Source organism: Accipiter gentilis, chromosome 16 (assembly GCF_929443795.1).
Source record: "Accipiter gentilis chromosome 16, bAccGen1.1, whole genome shotgun sequence".
Classification (NCBI taxonomy): Eukaryota; Metazoa; Chordata; class Aves; order Accipitriformes; family Accipitridae; genus Astur; species Astur gentilis.
Window position 1 is genome coordinate 4,617,250 of NC_064895.1, and position 19,958 is coordinate 4,637,207.

General features: G+C 41.0%; 2 protein-coding genes across 4 annotated transcripts in view; both read left to right on the forward strand.

The window, feature by feature from the left end:
• Positions 1 to 17,966, forward strand: part of ELOVL5 (ELOVL fatty acid elongase 5) — a 38,791-nt gene extending 20,825 nt beyond the window's left edge. For 2 of the 3 annotated variants that reach the window (XM_049819410.1, XM_049819412.1), the window contains exons 2-8: positions 674 to 742; positions 2,673 to 2,860; positions 9,924 to 10,001; positions 10,645 to 10,816; positions 12,401 to 12,525; positions 14,435 to 14,569; positions 16,046 to 17,966. In XM_049819410.1, coding sequence (XP_049675367.1) covers positions 685 to 742; positions 2,673 to 2,860; positions 9,924 to 10,001; positions 10,645 to 10,816; positions 12,401 to 12,525; positions 14,435 to 14,569; positions 16,046 to 16,177 — 888 coding nt within the window. In that variant the 5' untranslated portion in view covers positions 674 to 684 and the 3' untranslated portion in view covers positions 16,178 to 17,966. The remainder of the gene's footprint in view (positions 1 to 673; positions 743 to 2,672; positions 2,861 to 9,923; positions 10,002 to 10,644; positions 10,817 to 12,400; positions 12,526 to 14,434; positions 14,570 to 16,045) is intronic. The other variant, XM_049819411.1, reaches the window with a different exon arrangement.
• Positions 17,967 to 18,908: 942 nt separating this feature from the next.
• Positions 18,909 to 19,958, forward strand: part of LOC126046686 (glutathione S-transferase 3-like) — a 110,195-nt gene continuing 109,145 nt past the window's right edge. The window contains exon 1 of the mRNA XM_049819418.1: positions 18,909 to 18,914. The gene's annotated coding sequence lies outside the window, so the exon portion shown is untranslated. The remainder of the gene's footprint in view (positions 18,915 to 19,958) is intronic.

Below are 19,958 nucleotides of genomic sequence, written 5' to 3' on the forward strand. Positions count from 1 at the left end.
TATCTGGTAATGCCTTGCCAGTAAGCAGTTTCTGGAACTGGAGATGTTCATGTCACGAACTGCAATGTTTTCTCCCTTGCCTCTGCAGCTCTCTCTGTCATTTCGTGACTGTTGATCTCTTGGTTTTATGGGCTGTTAATCAGAGGTGTAATCAGTCACCTGGCCGCAAAAGTGATAGCAGAGCCAGTTTTCCCTTTTTTTATCCTTCCCTCCTCCTTCCCAGCTAGCGTTGCCAGCTATTCAAGGCTCTTTGTTAAAAGAGCTTCATAGTATTTATTTGAGAATTTCAATGTTGCTGGCTTTCTCAAGGTCCAATTCTTTTCCTCCTCCTCTTACTCCTTGCAGAGGGATCTTGCAAGATGTTATCCCGTATTTGCACTTAAAAATACAGAATTAAAAAGAACTTCGGGTTAATCTGAACTCATTATTTTAAGCTTCTCTGTATCTAGATTCATGATTAAATACTAAAGTGGGAAACAGTGCTCTTACGCCAGTGGCTGTCTGAGACTAAAATAAACTTTACGAACTTTATATATGCTGGTAATGTCTAGTGTATCTGCTGCAATTTTTGCACATTAGTATTTTCATTGTTAACCCTAACAGATGGTATTCAGATGATTAAACTATTTCTGTGAGCTGAAGAACTAACTTTCTCCTCTTCTTTCCATTTCAGTAGGTTGTAGAATGGAACTTCTGGATAAAACAATCAATAGCTACCTTGATGTTTGGCTTGGACCCAGAGGTAAGATCTTTCAAAAATTAAATACATAAATAAAACTGATATTTAAATGCAGATACTAGAGCATAAGAAACAGCTTCCCTCTAACATCCTGACTTTGACAGGTGAGTGCTTTCTTTAGTGTCTGCAAAGCATCAAAATGTGTGATTCTGTAATAAATAAAAAAGTCTACTCAATGCTTCTGATCTTTTCACTTGAAGAGCTATTTATTTTTCACCTATGACAATCATAGGTGCTATTCTTACTATCAGTTAAGCTCGTGTTGTTAGTCTTAGTGAATGACATCTCACTCAGATCTTTGCCGTCTTTTTTTTTTTTTTTAGAATTTAATAATAGCTTTGATTTAAAAAAAAATCTTTTTTTAATTTCCATTTGATGAAATAAAAATACTCTTGCCTTCATACCTAGAGCTGCTAAGAAATCTTTCACTGAAAAAATCTGTAGTTTTTGGAAACAATTGCTTCTTTGAAACCATTCTTTTTAAAGAAACAATGGTTTTGGTAGGTTTTTCACTGGGAAAAAGACTACAGGTGTAGAACAGCAATCCTGGTCAGCGTGAGGAAGGGAGAGGCAGTGGGACTGGGACAGGTAGTGGCCTCATGGTGAGGGTTTCCAGCTAGGGTAGGGATGGCCCTGTTCTACCTGCTCCTGACCAGGAGCGATTAAATGTAATCATCCCGTACGTAGTGTGCTTAGCAGAGCTGCTCAGTGGCACCTGCTTTTTTCCTCCGATTACTTCAGTAGCATCTTTTCTACCTCTTTCTTTGTCCCAGTGAAACACAGGTGGTGGTGCTGCTTCCTTGCAGGACAGAGTCCACAGGAGGTGAAACAAGCCTCTGATCCTTCAAAGTGTGTTTTCTGTTTGCTTTTAGTAGGTTGGTGCCCTTGTTGCCCCGCTATTCATACTAAGCCCATTTAAATTGGTCTAGATGTTCTGAGATAACATATTGCATGTGCTGGTATATAGTCCATATTTGCCATGTCTTCAAAATAATGAGCCAAAAAGGTAGCAAATCCAAATGATTTCCCGGCTTTCTTAGCTACTTCCCAACTTATATTTTAATGCCTCAATACTCACATTCACGATCCGCATATGACTACTTTAAAATTACGTCAGGGCTGTGAATTCCAGCAATACTCAAATTGTTCATATATTGTTTGGTAAACTTGGTTTCAATCTTTTGGGTCGACTTTAGTGAGAGGAGTGAAATACCGTGCTGTTGCTGGGTATGGATAACCCAGTTGTGGTTCAAAAGGATCACACGCTTGTCCCAAATGTTCCCCTGAGATCCTCTTATTCGGGGTGGTTTATGTGCTTTACGACATGTTGCCAACCAGACTGGTTAGTCAGACTGGACTGACTGCTCTGTGTTTCATTGCTCATACAAGGACTCCAAAATTTAATCCTTTTGAGTAGCACATACGTAAGTCTAATTGGGTTAGTATTGATTAGAAAATAATCATCAGGATCATCCACCAAAAACCACGAAGGTATCTGCTTCACTCTTAGCTTTGCTGGCTTTGTGAGGAAATAAGGTGCGTACTATTGGGAAAGGCTGGTTTCAGAGAATAAGGGGGAGATAGTTGTTGAAGCTTTTCTTTAGAACTTAAGCTCATCTGTGGTATTCAAGATGGACAACGATTCTGAATGGTAATGAGTATTTAAAAATAATAGCGGTAACAATTTAAGAATATTTTTGCCTCAGGAAGGTAATTATTTCTGCTTTCTTTAACAACCGTGTAACTAAAATCTTGGTGTTTGCAAAGATTGTTTGTAATTAGCAATGTGGCCCTTAATAAAAGGGCTTGCTGCTCTTCCTTCATCTTTCTCCAGTATTCTGGTGCTAGAAGCATTTTGGGTACAGCTTTTTCTGGATGCATTGAACTCTTCCCTTACAAAATCTAAGTGTTTGTATGTTTTTGTTTGTTTCAGACCCCAGAGTAAAAGGATGGCTTCTTCTGGAGAACTATACACCTACCTTTATCTTCTCAGTCTTGTACTTACTAATCGTATGGCTAGGACCAAAGTACATGCGGAATAAGCAACCATTCTCATGCAGGGGTATTCTAGTGGTCTACAACCTTGGACTTACACTGCTTTCTCTGTATATGTTTTATGAGGTAGGAGAAAAGGGGTTGGGTCGGGGTTATTTTGCAGTATCTGTTTTACTTATATTGGCTTATGTTGAAAATGATCTCCAAGGACAGTCCTCCTAAACCTGGGGAAACATCTGCAGAAGTGTTGCACCCATTCTTCAATGTCACTTCTCAGGGGAGAAAACCATAGCTGTAATGTTACCACTAAGGATGGTATGAAACAAATCTTGCCTTAAACGTCTATGCTGACCTTGGTTAGCAATGTTTCAAATGCCCTTCTTTTGCTCAGTGCAAGTGAAGGACTGATCTTTCAGCATGAACCTGGCTACTCCTTCAGTAACTCCTCCTTGCGTAGAAGTCACGCTCAACGTGATTGTGCTGGTGTATTGTACAAAGTACTTTGTAGCAAAACTATGGCTTGATTTGGAGTGCAAAATGTGTTTTATTTAAATGTCTTTAATCATGCATGCACTTTTCACATCTGTTTCTGTAAGCTTGCAATAGCTTCTTTTATGTCCTCTTAGTTTTGCTGAAACAATTGCACTGATGCTGTTGTGATTCATCTGTTTCTTGGAAGTTAAAATCTGAACATACAAATATATTTCAAACTGAATTGGACTTTCTGGGAACTTATTTTCTTTCCTAACAAAACAAAGATTTAGGCAGTATCAAGTTTTCCACTTCCCAGAGAGCAATTTAGTTGCTTTTACGCATAATTGTATGGCTTTTATTAAAGTGAAAATGAAGAAGTATGGCAGTGTAAATAAGAATGTGGTCAGAAAATGATTGAGTGTGTGGCTTTAATGTACAGAATACTCTGGCTTGCTTTTAACCAAAAGTGTTTCTCCTTTCTGTAAGGAGAGATTTCATTTTCAACATGTGATTACAAGCTAGAGCTAAAACTACTAATTTCTTTTCTTTTGGGTTATTTTTTTCTTTCTTTTTTTTCCTTTTGGCATTTGCTTAGAAGTATATGCAAGCTGTAATCCTCCTTTAAGTTTGTAGTTAATTCCATAGTGTTTTACAAGGTGAGTGTTTAGATAGGAAGTGATTTAAAATTTAAAGTTATTTCTCTTGCATAGTGAATTGTCTAGTCAAAGGTTACTGAGTTGGGTTATTAAGAACTTTGATACTTAATTCTTCAGGGGGAGCAGTTTTGCATTCAGTAGGTACTCGGAACAATTCGTAATCTTGATGGGTTTACATTTCTAACCTCCCTGTCAGGATGTTATAATCCAGAAAAAATTGTGTGTTGATCTGTTTAATTTGTCTAAAAGTAGTGTTGCTGTGGACTTCATGTACAACATGTGCATTATTTTATGCAGCTATTATTTATAATTATATAATAATCTATTGTTTTAACCTCCAATTATGTTATTGAGGGTTTACAAGTGCAGACTTTTCTTCACTTGTACTAAGTGTGGATAAAACTCTCAGGATAGCCAGTCTTTTTTCCCTGAATACTTGGAATAATACTCATAGTTTCCAAATGAAAATTACTGTAACATTCTGCATGTTGCAGAACCTGCTGATAAATTTAAACAATAGAAAAGATCTGAACTGTTGATCTTATAAATGCCTTTTTCTTGCTAACAATGACCTGGTTACCAAGAAAGGACTATTTATTGTATGATGAAGAAGTCCTCATACTTGTAACCAGCTGAATAGCTTTTATATTGTGAAGGAATGAGACAACTAAAATACAGTGAATATTAAGGTTCTTCCTTCCTATGTAGTCAAACACTTGACATCAAAGTGAATATTGCTCTTAACGTAACATTATCTATATGGAAGTGTTCATTGGTATTGTTGTAAATATACCTTCTCTTTATAAATGGGAATACACAATACTACAGTGCTATGAAGACTATTAAACTCATGGTGGTTGCAATAGAATGCGTTTGACAGCACTTACAAGCTAGACATGAGGGCAAGCGATGTTCTGCAACAAAGGACTGATCCCATAGAAGTGCTGCCAAGTAGAGAACTGTGCTGACATAATGCCGTGCTGCTTGATGTTTGCAGGGAGAGAGCTGAAGGGCCAGGTGATAGGGAAAAAAAAAAATCAGCTTCCTGCACCTCCAGGTACGATCTCTAGCTGTAGTACCTCCGCAATTACCTGTGTCAGTGCAAAGCAGGCGAGACTCTCACTTGGATCACGTCAGTCGTGGAAATTTGGCTTTGAAGGGTTAGCCATACATCAGTAGCACTTTATAGTACACATACTCACTTTTAAAATAGAATGGTGAAGAGCAGCATTCAAAAAATAAATGTAACTCCCTGTGCTCTTCCTTGTTGTCACTTCAAGTTTCAGCTGGATTAAACTTCCTTCAGTCCTGGTTTGAGGAAAGTCATAAAACATCACCACTTATGAACTTGTTTAGTAGCCTGTCTGAAAATAAGCTGCTTTAATAGCTTGCATATGATATACCTGAAACACTGCTTTGGAGTTTTTCCTGAGTTACGGCTGTGGTGGTTCAGGTCATGATTCATAGCATCACAGCTCAATTTAAATATTATGCGACCAAACCAGGATGTTAAGGTGAGGCATCCTCCCAACTAGGATGAGAAAGATGACCTACTTGGTTTTCTGGCCTTTACATCTGCATGTTTGTATGCAATAATGTGGGGGGAAAAGATGTTGCATTGTAGGGTTTCTATAATTCTAGTTATTATGTACTTGCACCATTTGGTCTACTAATGTAATATAATATAACCTTATCTTAAAATCACTAGAAATCTTATACTTCTTATTTGGAATTCCTAAGATAGTAGTTTCTGTGTGTACTTCCTCTAAATTATTTATTTAGACATTTAGTGACCGGGCTGCGTTCTGGTACTAGCAGAACAGAGTAGTGGCCCGTGCTTGTCCCAGACGATATAAAAGGCAAGGCAGATCTAGGGGAGCAGGACAGGTTTCTCCAGGCTGACCTGTCACTCCCCTACTTCACGAACAGGGGATGCTCATTAGGGGCAAATAATGTTTTATTCTGTATAAATCTACGGGGCTTGGACTTTGAGGGGAAATCACACTCCTGCCTTGGGCAAGGGCAGGAAGGGGTGGCCTCCTGCGTGGTGGAGAAGGTGCGTAGCGGGACGGCTGGCAGAGGGCGATAGGACAGGGGTTAATGGCCCGCTGGCTGGCACGGCTGTGTCTGAAAGAGCCGCAGAGGCAGCACTGCTTCCACCCGTCTCACGGCTCTACGCGGGCATCACAAGCCGAGCTGTCTCGCAACGCTGCGAGGAGGTTCCGTGACTCTCTGCTCGAGTCTCGGCTGGGTAATTTGGCGAAGTAGGGAGAGTGCCAGGTACCCAGTCGTATGACCCGCAGACCTATTTTATTTCGGGAGTGTTTGTTAGCAAAACTATCCAAGTGATCTGGACCACCCAGACTTACATTCGAGAAAACTGGTCAGTGATGAAGGCTCACTTTAAGTCACCTCTTTACTGTCTTTTTTCTTCATCTAAAAAACGAATTCCCTACTGAACCTGCCCGAGAAAAGCCTCAGATTTTCCTGAGGAGGGGTGTTGCGTATGCTGAAGGAAGGGCATCCTAAGAGCCGCACCCTGTTTTAGGAAGGAGGGGACTTGGTGAAGGGGAGCCGTGGCACCTGAGCCGCGGGTGGTAGCTCGCTGCCAGGCTGCTCTTTCCTCTCCCTTTTCTTTGTCTACAGGTCCCGAAGCCCTTATCTCTGTCCTGAGGTGACTGCATTCATGTAAAGACAAAATTTCCTATCTCTGCAGGCATTTGCTTTCTTTGCTTGGACACATGAACTTCGGTTTCTTTTCACTCTCATCTAGCTGTATTTTGAAGCTCTTAAACCCATCACGCCTTGACAGTGTGATGCAGTGCTGGGTCCCTTATCTGCCCCTCTCCAGTGAGTCTCAGACTTTGGTTTTATCACGAGAAGACAAAATCCTCCCCAGTAACACTTCTCCTACAGCCCAGTCAGACTGGTGTTAGTGTGCTGCTTTATTTTGGTAGCAGAGTTGATTAAAAAAGCACATGCCACAGCATTTTAAAGAACTCAGCAATGGAATTACAAAATGAAAGCAATATAAAAAAGAAGATTTCAGTGCAGGGGAAGGAAGTATGAGTTGCTTGAGCACAACAGCAGCTTTGAGCTGCAGGGTTTTTCCCTGAGCTGAGGGACTTAACATTGACTTTGAGTACCGTTTTAATCAGCCTATGAAGGAGCTGTCTCTTTTTGTGTCGTTTAAAAAATCATGTACTCTGGTGAAAATTATTGTAGTCAGACCTTTCTGGACAGGTTAATTTCTCAAGAGAAGATGTGCCTGTGGTTGTGCATCAGCAGTGCCATTAGCAAGCCTGGGCTCCTGCCAACCTGAAGATGAAGGACTTTCTTGGGACAGCGGGCAGGGAAAGGTTGTCTCAAGCCTGGGGTGGCCGAGGAGCCACCAGCCTGTTGCTGGGCAAGTTGACGTCTGCTGTACAGTAGCTGTAGGGAGAGGTTAGAAACTCTGGCCGTCCTGGAAGCCTTTTATGACACCTCTGTTTATTGCCTTCCAGGTGGCACGTAAGCAGCTCCCCGGTGCCGTACAGCCAGCCCCGTGCATAAGAGAGCCATTTGGGAACCACTCGTGGTCAGGTCTCGGAGTGGCCCATTGGTTTTGTTTTCTGAAGCCTTCCAGCATGTGCTGAAAGTATTGTGGGTGCAAGAAATAGTGGTGTCAGGCAAAGAAGCAGCTGGCTAACTCAGGAAAAGGATTATCTATGAGCTGTACGTTGCACCGAGCAAGGTTTGTGGGCAGCAGCGGCAGTTTGCGTGCAGTGGTAGCAGCTTTTCACCATTTAGTTCCTTCTGTGAAGGGAGGGATTAAATTATTTAATAATGATTAACTTATTAATTGTTATTTATAATAATAACTATAGTAACTGTTTATATTATAAAAGATGTTACCCTTTCCTACAAACATTGCTTTGTTTCTATCATTTAAACCCCTGTGGCTGTGAGAGTATTGCAGCTCCTAGCATATTATTACATGCTCTTCTGGAAACAAGGGAGCACTCGAGTTTAGCTGAAGCTACCTATAGCTACACTGATGCCTTTGCCCTTCAGAGAGCTGAGATCCATCCAGACACCTTTGGTTGCGTTACGCGTTAGGTAGTGAACCTGTATTGTTTGCAGGGAAAGCTCTTTGGGTTTCACTATGCTAGCCTTTCCTTGGAAGAAGTTTATGGGCTGCAGCGTTAGTGATGGATGCTATTTGGATTAATTACAATATAAACATTGTGATTATCCCTCTATTCCTAACACTTCCTTGAACTATGAGAACTGTATGAAAACATCTGTAAGCTCTTAACAACATGATCACAGCACAATGTGGTCTTCTGTCTGAGGGACTGGCGGGCACTCGCAAAGCCGCACAGGCTTTCCCTCGGTGCCCAAAGAGCGGTTTGGTGCAAGGCTTGCTCCAGTCCTTTAGTGGGGTACCACTTTTAAACTGGTGTGCTTTGCACAGCCGTGCCCGCCTTATGGGCGGGAGAAGAGTTCTCCCAAGGCTGTGTTCCCTTTGCTGCTTGGATAGAGAAATTGCTTGGGTCTGCAATTGATGTGCACGGCTGCCCTGCTCTCACTCTGGCAGGGTGGTATTGATTTATCTCTAATACATGAGATAATTCCAGGTCTATATGTTATGATGTAACTAGATGTCTTTTTTTTTTTTCCTAAATAGTGGCAATAATTCTGTCTCAGAAGGTCAAAAATAATGACCTAGGCTGACTGGGTATTTTAAAAGCTAATTTAGGGGGAAAATGAGGCATGAAAGAAATAATATTAGGAAGAGGTAGATCATTTAAGCGATAATCTGTATTGTACCTTTCAGAATTAGCTTTCCATTCACGGTTCTGAGCAACATTTAATCGTACTAGTTACTGTAGTCCTTCAATCAAGTGATGATTTTAAATGACTTATGGTACAAAGAGTGTTCCACCGTGGCTTTGCAAAACTCTTTTTTATCCTGCATGAGCATAGTTAAGGCCAAAAAGGGACAACTTGCTTGTGCAGGACTCTGTCTGTCCCTTTAAAATGTTTTTTTGGGGATAGCTGAGAATTCTTTTTTTCACTTGGGAATTGTCTAAATTTGTTACTCGTCTCCTCACGCTATTCCCAAGAGGAAAAACACCTTTATAAACAACATCCAGTGATCCCTTCTATTGCGATATTAAAGGGGAGCTCGCTCCTGTCCTTGCACCCGCTCCCTCCTCCCATCCCACCCTCGTCCTGCCCCTCCATCTCCCCTGTCCCTCAGCCTCCTCCAGAGCCCGTTTCAGCCTCTCCCTCTGCTCTGGAGGAAGAGGTGGGACGTGGACATCCAGTTGGCCTCCTGCTTCTTCGGAGGTTTCAGCCAGCCCCTCAGCAATGGGCTCCCCGACATCCTCTCGTGACTAATAGCAGGTTGTTACTCTTAAAAGTAATTCCGTCATGTTTGGGGTGTTATTTTTTATGCCAGGAAGTCAGGCAAGCAACGGTGTATCCTGCCGAGGAAGTCACTTGTACTGGGAAGAATGTAATGTACTCAGGATGAGTGAATTATTTAAAAAGATCTTGAAGAATTTCAATAGGTAAACCATCAGTTGTTAGCTGGTAAGGATAGCAAAGCTGACGATTTGCTCGGTTACACAGTTGAAAAAATTGTAGTCAGATCTCTGTGTATAAAATTTCTTTAAAATTCTTTAAAATGTAACTTTTTCTTTCCAAAAATAATCAGAAGAAAAATATATTTACTTTACTTTGGTTGTTCACTTTCTCCAACAATGAGATCATCAGCCAAAAAGGAAGGATATTTCTTGATTATCTGTCTGGAATATAACTGTGCAAAACACACACACCCTATGTGGGATAAGATGCTACCTCCTATTTTTATTCTGGTATACCCCAACTGGAAGAATTTGTTAATTCACCCTCCACTATGATTCGATCACTGCTTGGAGCTTGAACTCAACCTAATGCCACACTTGGGTGCCCATGAGTCCCTTGACACCAGATGTCTCGGCAGACCTGCTGTGGAGGTTTGCATGTGCAGCCTTCTCCCCAAATAACACTTTATTCTTTGATCTTCTCAGCTGGTGACAGGAGTATGGGAAGGAGGATACAATTTCTTCTGTCAGGATACACACAGTGGAGGAGAAGCTGATATGAAGGTAACGTACAATGAGACTTGTAGCTAATAACATTTCAGATTGTCTGCTTGTGTGTAAGTGGAGAGCAGAACACTTGATTATGGGGATTTTGTTCAAACTATATGCTTTTTTTTTCCTCCTTTTACAATACAATGGGCAATGTATTGTCAAACATAATAGTTAATCTACAATATATTCGTAGTTGGTATTTTGGTGAGTAATTATCTGTAAATTTTCAAGTGTTCCCAGGTCAAAAAAACAAGGGCTTGGTCTTCAGGCTGTATCCAACCACTGTGTTGTGACTCCCCTTCTCCATCTGGGATGTGGTGATGATTTCTTCTGGTCACTGTTTGGACCTCTCCTTTACAGAGAGCACTGCAGGACCAACTCTGGTTAAATATTTTCTTGTCTCTCCCAGGACACCTCAGGTGCACAGCAATAGATTCATAAAACAGTCTTTGTTATCCTGTTTTCAGCTGTAGCTATGGGTTTGTACCTAGATGTCCTATGGAGAGGCCTGAGGCAGAAGCATTACAGAAGATCTCAACAGTGTCTTCAATCCAAGTAGTGCAGGACAGAATCTGGATTTTAATTACTTAGATAGCAAAAGGCTTGAAAGCCCCCCAATGTGCAATGCTTCTAAAACTTGTTTCCTCCTTTCTAGATCATACGTGTCCTCTGGTGGTACTATTTCTCCAAACTCATTGAGTTCATGGATACCTTCTTTTTCATTTTGCGGAAAAATAATCATCAGATCACTGTTCTGCATGTCTACCACCATGCAACGATGCTGAACATTTGGTGGTTTGTTATGAACTGGGTGCCTTGTGGTCACTGTAAGTACGGGGTTACAGTGGGGAACACTTGCAACAAGGCCTTGTTTTGGTTTTCTTTTGGTCAAACCAAACATCTCCGGTACCTTCAGCTGCTGGTTTTGTTCTGTCCCATATTAAGCTGCTTTGCTGAATTGCAACTATTGCAGATAGTTGCAGGAACTAAGCTGCCTGCAGAGCCTCTAGAAAAGGCACGCCTACGCAGTTTGAAGAATTTTTGTGGCAGCGTGACATTTGTCAGCTGCCGTAGTCCAGGTCTGATACCTGTCAACCTTGCTTTCTCTTTTTTGCAGTGGTTGCGGACCCTCTAATGAAACAATACTCTTTTCCAGGTCAGGACTAGAAGCTTGTTTCAGCTGCAAGATGGCTAATAGTGACTCTTGTCCTTGTATCTGTCAAGTTCACTTGAGATGTTACTTTCTTAATTTAATCTCATTATACCACTAGCCATAACAAATGATTTCAATTAAAGTCTTGTCCCGTGAGCACTAATGAACTTGACTAAATGCATCTTAAGTGGAAGATTTCCATGTCTCTCTTGTCTAAATCCTGCTAACGTCTGGCAATCTCACTTTGATTCTTTAATTTCATTGCTTTTAGCTGGCATCTAGTTTCCTAACTGCATTAGCATGGCTTAGTTGTGGTTCAGATGTGCAGCTTACAGATAACTGGCTTTGTTGAACACTCATCCAAGAGAAACCATTTCAAATCCAGTGGATGTGAACTACAGGCAGCGCAGACCAAGAGGCTGCGTTGCTCAGGAAGGCTGGGTTGCTCAGGAGTCTGCTTTCTGAGCCAAACAACATAGAAACTCGTATTTGTTTCATGTTGTTGGCACAACAGTGAGTAACACTGAACTTATAAAAAGTGTGCATCTGGAACCACATTCTTCTCCAGGGAAGTCAATCCCTGTTTATACAACAGTCAAAAGCGCAGATACTTAGAGTCTATCTTGTGTTTGTGTGGTCTTCAAAATACTTTTGTGCTATTTCTTGTGATGTGTTTTTCTTCTTCCGTTCCAAGCTTTATGTTCTGCTTGGTCATCACAGTTCTGTGCAGTTTGGTGTTAAGCTAAAAGTTCCTTTAATGACTAAAGGTGCTGTAAACAAGGACAAATAAAATGGCTAACTGGCAGTTTCTGAAGATACCTGTTGCTTTTGGTTATAAATGACAAAATAGGCTCTTGCCTGGAAGGAAGTGAAATAAGCCTAGAATGAGATGGGTAAAGCTATTGATTGTTGGGCATGTTTACGTGCCTCCTTTTTATCAGCTTCCTCAGTTTCCCTGAGAAGCTGTAATGTAGATGTGAAAAAGAAGAAATTGAGGAAACAAACCCAAAAGGTTGGTATAAAGTGCACAGCTGCAAAGCAGCTCAGCCACTCTGTTGGGTGAGCAGAAATAAAATCCGGGGGCGGGGGGGGGGGGAGGAGGGGGCAATCTCTTGCCTTTCTTCTAAGAGAAATCATATTTTAAATAGTAACATATTTTAAATAGTAACATTTTGAACTTGTTATTTTTGTAGGTTCCATGTAACAGCGTGTTCCTGGTAATGCAGTGTAGTTTTTTTTTCCTTTGCCCTTTTTTTAGCTTACTTTGGTGCCACACTGAACAGCTTTATCCATGTCCTCATGTACTCCTACTATGGATTGTCTGCTGTTCCAGCAATGCGTCCTTATCTGTGGTGGAAGAAGTACATCACTCAGGGGCAGCTGGTGAGTGATTAGCTCTTCAGTGCTTCAGCAGGCTCTTGTATTTGTGATGAGGTCCTCTTGTGTTTACTGAGTTAGAAAATTTTGGCAGGGGGTAGAAGAAGGAAGAATGAAGGCTAGTACCTTCTACATCTTCAAGTGCCTAAACCACCTTAGAAATCCAGCTTCTGCACCTCCGTTTGCTCTGTTTTCAGGACAATGGGGAGCTGGGGATTGATGGTGAACACAAATCAGTGCTGAGATCAGTGGGAGCTTTCTCCACCCCCCCATGTTGTATGGCTAGATGCATTTGGGAGTCGCAGTGCTGGGTTTCCTGGGACTCGCTAGCCAGGGAGGAGGGAGAAGCTTTTCTTCCAAGCCTGCTTGAGCTAGCACACTCTTCTCTGTCCTTGATTGCTCAGGCTGATGTTGAGATGACAGACCAGAAACCACTGCAACACAATCCACAGCTAACAAGGCTCTTCATTCTAGTCCTGCGGGACAATGGCTTTTCTGTCTCACTTTTGCATGCAGTTGTAAATGGTTTATTAAAAACTGTTCAATATTTCTGGTCTCCTGCACTTTAAATGGGCAGATTTTTTTCTCTTGTAATTCTGTGTTGGACTCCTTGTGTCCATTTGCATTGTTTCCTGTGTGTACAGTGATAAAGCCCGAATGCTGTGTGCTGGAGGTGAAAAGAGCAATGAAATTAAGCATTATGGCAGATGCTGTAGTGATACTGCACAAGAACCAAGTTTCAATGTGTATAACAAGCCAGAATACCACAAGGAAACGTGCATGGGTGTTCTCTCTTCCCCATTTTGTGGGTGGGGAAGCTGAAGCCTAGAGATAGACTTTTTTGTTATCTTTCCCCCACCTGCCCCCGTTAGCACCCTCTCAGAGCTCTCAGTAGGTTTATTAACATTTGCTGGTGATGATTAATAACGTTTGCTGCCAGCAATTTAGTGTGTTGATTCTCAAAATGTTTTGGTTTGGTTGGTTTGTTTGTTTTTTAGCACCCTTCCTTCCTGAAGGATAGCAAAGTATTGTAGCAGTGGGCATCATTGTTTGGGGTAGGGGGAGGTTGCTTTGTGAGTTTGGGTTTTTTGTTTTGTTTTTTTTCCTTCCAGATTTAGGCTCTATTCTTCATCCTGGTTGTTTGAGTGCTACAGTGTGCAAGTGTCTTGGTGCTTCGGTTGTTCCCCTGGTGATTGTCATAGCTGCTTTCACTTCCCTGCCTGCTCTGCATGCATAGCTGTTAGGGCAGCAAAATAGAAAAGCAGAACACAACAGTCTTTCCCTTTTAAAATAAACATTCCCTAATCTGGTAGCCTTCGTGTAAGGATGAATTTTGCCTAAGGCCCTCTGCAGCACTTAAGCCCAAACTCTGTTTTTCCAAAAGAGTTAATTGAAAGTAATTAAAGCCTGGTCCTCCTCCCTGCCTCCCCAGCTTCCCTGCAGCCTTTACCCCGAAAATTCTTCCCCTGGAGCCATATGTCAGGCAGTCCCTGTCTGTGGGAGGGAATCGTAGGATCTGCGTGTAGACCCAGTGACCTCAAATCTTTTGTTGCAACTGAAGCAGTGAGATGTACATCTACTCTGTTAGGATGGTAGAGTCAAACCCCAATGAGCTCTCACTAGGGAGAAGGTGGTCTTTGTTCCTTAGTATATTTATAAATCAATTCTACATAAGATGCTCTAAAATGGAACAATATTAATCAAATAAAAACACTTAAACAACAGACTACCACAACCTGAATGTCTGCTAACTTAGGTTTACACTGTTAGTAAGACAGAGAAGACAAACTTTTCAAACACAAAGTATTACATATTTTGTAATTGTTTCGGAAATAACTAATGAGATTTTGGTCACTAATGGCTTTTTTCCTTCTTGCATTAATGTGCTTCATTTTTCTTTTTTCTCTCTCCCCAGACTCAGTTTGTCCTGACAATCTTCCAGACCAGCTGTGGTGTTGTTTGGCCATGTGCATTTCCTCAGGGGTGGCTGTATTTCCAGATTTCTTATATGATTTCTTTGATTATCCTCTTCACAAATTTCTATATTCAGGTAAAAGTAATATTCATTGACTCTGTAGCATTCTGCTAGCTGTATCTCGTTGGAAAGCTGTTTACAGAAATATATGCTTGAAATAACCTTTTGCTATTTTCCAGTAACGTGCATACGTTCTTAAAGTACTATACTTGTTGGTCTGCCCTCCAGTGTCGAATCTTCTTATGTTTTGTATCCGTTCTGTAATGAAAACGATTAGTAATTTCAGCAAGTGGAGTGGCACAGAAAGGCATTTTACTAATGCAGATAAGGGAGAGGAAAAGCTTTATGTAAGAAACAGCTTTCCAGTCTGAAAAAAACCAGCAGCCTGTGAACCTGTGAGGCACCTGAAGGAATTGTTCATTACTGCTCTTACAAGGGCAAATGCTGCTTTTATATCCAGGGAAACTTCCCAAACTCCCAACGTACAGAAAACTGGTTTTGGCTCACCTTTACAGGCATTTGTTTGTATTTCCATATGGAAAGTTAGCATTTTGAGTTGTGTTTCTACAGAATTCATTTCATGTCTGAACAGATCCAGACTTGGTATATGTTCTGAGGTGTTCATAATCAGGCTCGGTGCAAAGATATACCCATCTTCAGGAAATCAAACCAACACAGCCTACTGCCCCCAAACAAGCAAACTCTGTTTTATTATTTTAAATGTCTCTTGAAAGATTTGAGCATTGCAGGTCTGGTAAGAGTGATTCATGGGGGGAAACATAGCAGGCTTCCCTATCTGATCTTCCAGTACTACTTAAAATCAGTTCTGTGGTTCATATCACTTGCTGCATATGGACGTGCTAATTAAACATGATAGTATAATCCAAAAATTACTTGACTTTCTTCATCAATTTTACTCATATTTTAACTTTTAACCATTTAACTTTCTTTCACGCACACATTTTGGGAAACACACTCTTGTCAGGCGACTGAGCCCCTTTGACAAACACTAATCCGTGTATATTTTTTCAGTCTGTAATTTATTTTTTTTTGGTGTCCTGCGCCTCCCTGATCCTGTTAGTTTTTGCTTCCCATGTTGGCCAGTGCAAATTCCTTTGACATTTCTGTCTCTGAACTTCGCTCACTGTTCTCATTTACCCACTTCTTGTTCTGGCTTTGTTTGAGATAGTCACCTGCAGTGAATCAAACCTCCTTCCTCACTTGTCATTTTGAGTATATTCTTCTGCCATAGTCTGTTCATAAAATTGCTTCCCTGGTTTCTAATTTACTGTTAACTTAACACTACCAATGCTACCATCATACTACCAAGCCCTATTCTTTTCTGGTGAACTATTTCTCTTGCTGTGATGAATGAAGGGCATAGTATAGCCTCATATACAAAAAATGCTCGAGCTTGTTAGACTTTGCCACTGGCACGAGGTCTTTAAAAGTGATGGATGCAAGTTTACTTTTGGATTTCTTGAGTTATTGTGAGTAAGTGGTTATTTATATCTATTTAATCAAAACCATGTGTCTTTCCATATATTCTAGACTTACAACAAGAAGGCATCCTCGAGGAGGAAAGAGTATCAGAATGGCTCTACGGCCACTGTGAACGGGTACACAAACAGCTTTTCTTCCCTTGAGAACAATGTGAAACAAAGGAAACAAAGGAAGGATTGAAGACCAAACTGAAAAACCATTTTGATAACCCCAACAACAAAATCATCTGATTGTAAGCACAATGAGTTGTGCACTAATACTAACGGCTACTGTAACTATTCCTGCCTAGAATAGTGTGATTTATGTAGGACTTAACCAGTGCAAACACCCTAGAAACTGTATACAGAACATAAAAGTAGGTTAAAGTTTAAAAATAATTCTGGGCTGTCACTGACCCCGCTATAGACTGTGGAAGGGAGTATTATCATAGTATCCGACACTGCTGTTGCCTTACTAGTCAATATGATAGGTGCTGAATTATGATTCACAATTTGAGAACACTGTAATCTAAACCTCCATTTTTTTTACTGTAGATCATGCATGTGATTGTAGAGGTAATTTGTACGATGCTGGTTTCAGTAGATAAACACACATGCCTTAAATTAAAAAGCAGGGCCCAAAGCTTATTACTGGTTTAAAAATTAGGGTATGTTTCAACTTTTCAGTTGACTGACTTTTTATTAAAAGGTCATTTAGAAGAATCCATTGATCATTTTACTGTTCTGTATGTGATACATGATGTTATGTATCTCTTACGTGATACAGTGAAATTGGAAATCGCGCATTTACTTTTGTGTATTTGGCTTTAACTGACTAAACAGTCACAAACCAGATGGAAAAGTTATTTTACCTTTTTAATAGATCTTATTTTTTTATTTGAAGTATGTCACTAATGTAAAATTAATTGGCGCTTACACAGTCCAGTAAGACTTAAATATTGTCTCTAAGGTTTAGAGTATATACAGGGTGGACCCATCTTTTTTTTCTCTTTGTTTTTTTTTTCTTTTCTTATTTCTGAGAATTCTTAAATGCTAAATGAAGAGTGGTTTTTAATATGGAAACTGGCAGAATTTCAAGTGTTATTACCATAGCCATATCCACATATTAGGAGCTACTGTTTTAAGTCTGTGACATATCTGAAAGCGTATTTAAATATGAAGATGGAAAGATGCTTTTCTGATGGAATTGTCTGCATTTGAGTTGGTATTTGTAATTTTCTTCATGTAGCATATGTTCATTTTTAAAATGTGCCTAACACAAACGTGTTTTTTCCCCAAACAAGCAAAATTAAACAGTCTGTCATACCTGATGTTTTTTAAACGTTACTGAAATGTGCTGGAAATGTGTGTTTCTGTAATGTGAGTTGTGTATATCACCGGTAATGTCTTGGCTTGTTATCTGAGGATTTGGTTTGAGTGCGTGTTAAAGTTACTCCTTCTTGTAAAATCTTGCCTTGCACGTATGAGGAGTCAGTTGCAAAGCCAATATCTATTGCTGGTATTCTGGTATCTGCTGTGGTGGAGTTTGGCTTATGAATATTTTATTCATTAAGATCTGAAAAATTGAACTGTGCAAGACATTCTGCTGGTTGTTGCTCACGTTTAACTATTTGTTTTTTGATATTTATATAAATGCCAGTTTTAACATGTTTAATTTTTTTTTTTAAATTAAATCTTTTTAAAAAATTTTGCACATCTCTTAGGGAATTAATACGTTCTCTTACTAGCCTTGTGGGTTTTCATTCCTTGTTTTGAAGGAGACAGTGTCTGTTATGTTTACATTATCAAAGCTTGTGCGTGTGTCTTCATTTCTAGGTACTGGTTTGCAGAGTCTTTACATAGCTCAGTACAGCAGCTATAATGTTCAGAATAGGCTGTCTAAATGTGCTAGAAATAAACCCTTGGCTCATCTGAATATACCTACATTGTTAATGTTTGACATGGTTTAATCATTAAAACACTTTTGATGATCTCTGCCTGAATTCTGGTGGGTTTGTACAGGTACAATGCATTGCCCCATCCTGTGTCAGGCCAAGGAGGAGCCGTTGTGATGGAAGGACAGCTGCAGATATTTGGAGAAGTTAGCGTACCAGAGATTTGGTAACAAATTCTTTACAAAAACCTTTAGCTGTTACTAAACACTGTTCCCTTGCCTGGCTGTAGAAATACTTGTCCGTGTGATGGATTAAACCTCCCGCTGGGATTTCTGACTCACTGGATGCAGAACAGCCCGAATGGCTCCAAGACGATGAGCGTCAGCAGCAAAGCTTAACGTGGCCGAGAGGGACTTTCCACCTCAGATATCCTGTCTATAAAATGGGACTAATACCTCTCTCCAGAATGGGAGCATTTTTGCAATTTCCTTGTAGCTCCCCTTGCTGTTAAGTGATTGTTTCTGAGCCCTCTCCAATTTGAGTGTTTAATCAATGTGTTGCAACAAGCCCAGATAGCCTGGTGATGGCCTTGGTAAAAACAGAACTACTTACATAGCCGTCTTCTCACTTGCAGGGTTTTAAGATATGGAATGTAGATGAGGGAAATGGGTTTTGCACTTTGTGTGAAAGGCTCAGTGGCTTCATGCTGTGCTGGTCTCCTCTGGGAGGGAGCTCCAAATACCTGAGATGGTTGCTAAGACAGTTTTGTCTCCTGCACATTCAAAATCAGCTTTGAAATTGAGTGTTTTTCTAAGCTGGGCTTAGTAAGGTGCAGCAGTTTGATAAGCCAAATCTACAGGCAGTACCTAGAAGGCAGAAGCCACAGCAGCAACCTGGCCTTCCCCAGTGAGCCTGCAGAGACCGGGCTGCTGCGCTCCAAACCCAGCCTTCAAGGTCAGTAGCATACGGTGACAAAATGTGGTGGCTTTATCATTGTTTGGCACCATGTAGATCCAGTGACTTTGTCCAAAACTGGCAGGAGATGTGGTCTTGGGAAGAGGTATAGCATCAGTAGCGTTCATACCTGCAGGTAGAAGACTGTGGCTCCTGGGTACTCATACAGTCTCAGCAGCAACTCAAAAATGTCTGAGAGTTGTAGGGGTTAGATCAGACATCGCTTTACCATAACTGACAACCAGACTGATGGACCGAGGCAGGAGCCTTGGGTCTGCCTACCTGGGTCGGCTTCCAACGTGCTACCTGGCCTGGGGCAAGTAACAGCCTTTGGATTGCCTCAATTCCCCAAGCACCTGCAGTTTTCCTCATAGACAGAACTGTGATTGGTGCTTGGGATTATAAAAGAGTCCTCCAAAAGGACTTTTTGAGTTGTAAAGGCTGGAGAGATGGAAAAAAGACCAATTGCTGCCAAGGGGATGGAGAGGTTTCATGTAAAGTCGGCTGAGGAAAACGAAACACTTCAGTACCTACTTGCAGAGTGAATGACCTTCAAAGCTTCAAACTGTTAAGATCTTGCACAGCTCGTGAGTTGACCAAGTCCCTTCCTGTACTCGGGGCCCTACAGCCTGAGTGATGGAGAGGGAGGTGAATACTTCTGTTAAGCTGTGAAGGCGATAGGTAAGCTCAAGTGCCCAGAACGTAGCTTTTCTTATAGCGGTCCTGGTGTGAAGACCCTGAGTGCTGTGTCATGGATGTGCAAAGCCACCCCTGGGGCTGGGGTCACTCGGGTGCTGGGATTCCTGAGTTGGCAGAGGGTAGTGGAAAAGCAGAGAACAGTTCTGGACATCCAGGAAATCTTTGTGGTTGATTGTGTATTTTACTTAATGCAAGGCAGGTATTAAGTAAGTGCTGGAGCTTCTGATAGGACTTCTGCCACCAAAACTGGGGCAAAGAAACCCCCAAAGCCCCAAACCTAATGGAGAACTCTTCTGGGGGTTGATTCTACCTTTGATTATTTGGTAGCTGTCTTGAGGTGTAATTTGATAGAAATGTATGAGACTGGAATATATGTTGTTAAAAGGTACACATTATTCAAAAAAGAGATGTAAAAGTAAGCTAGATGCAGAAGAA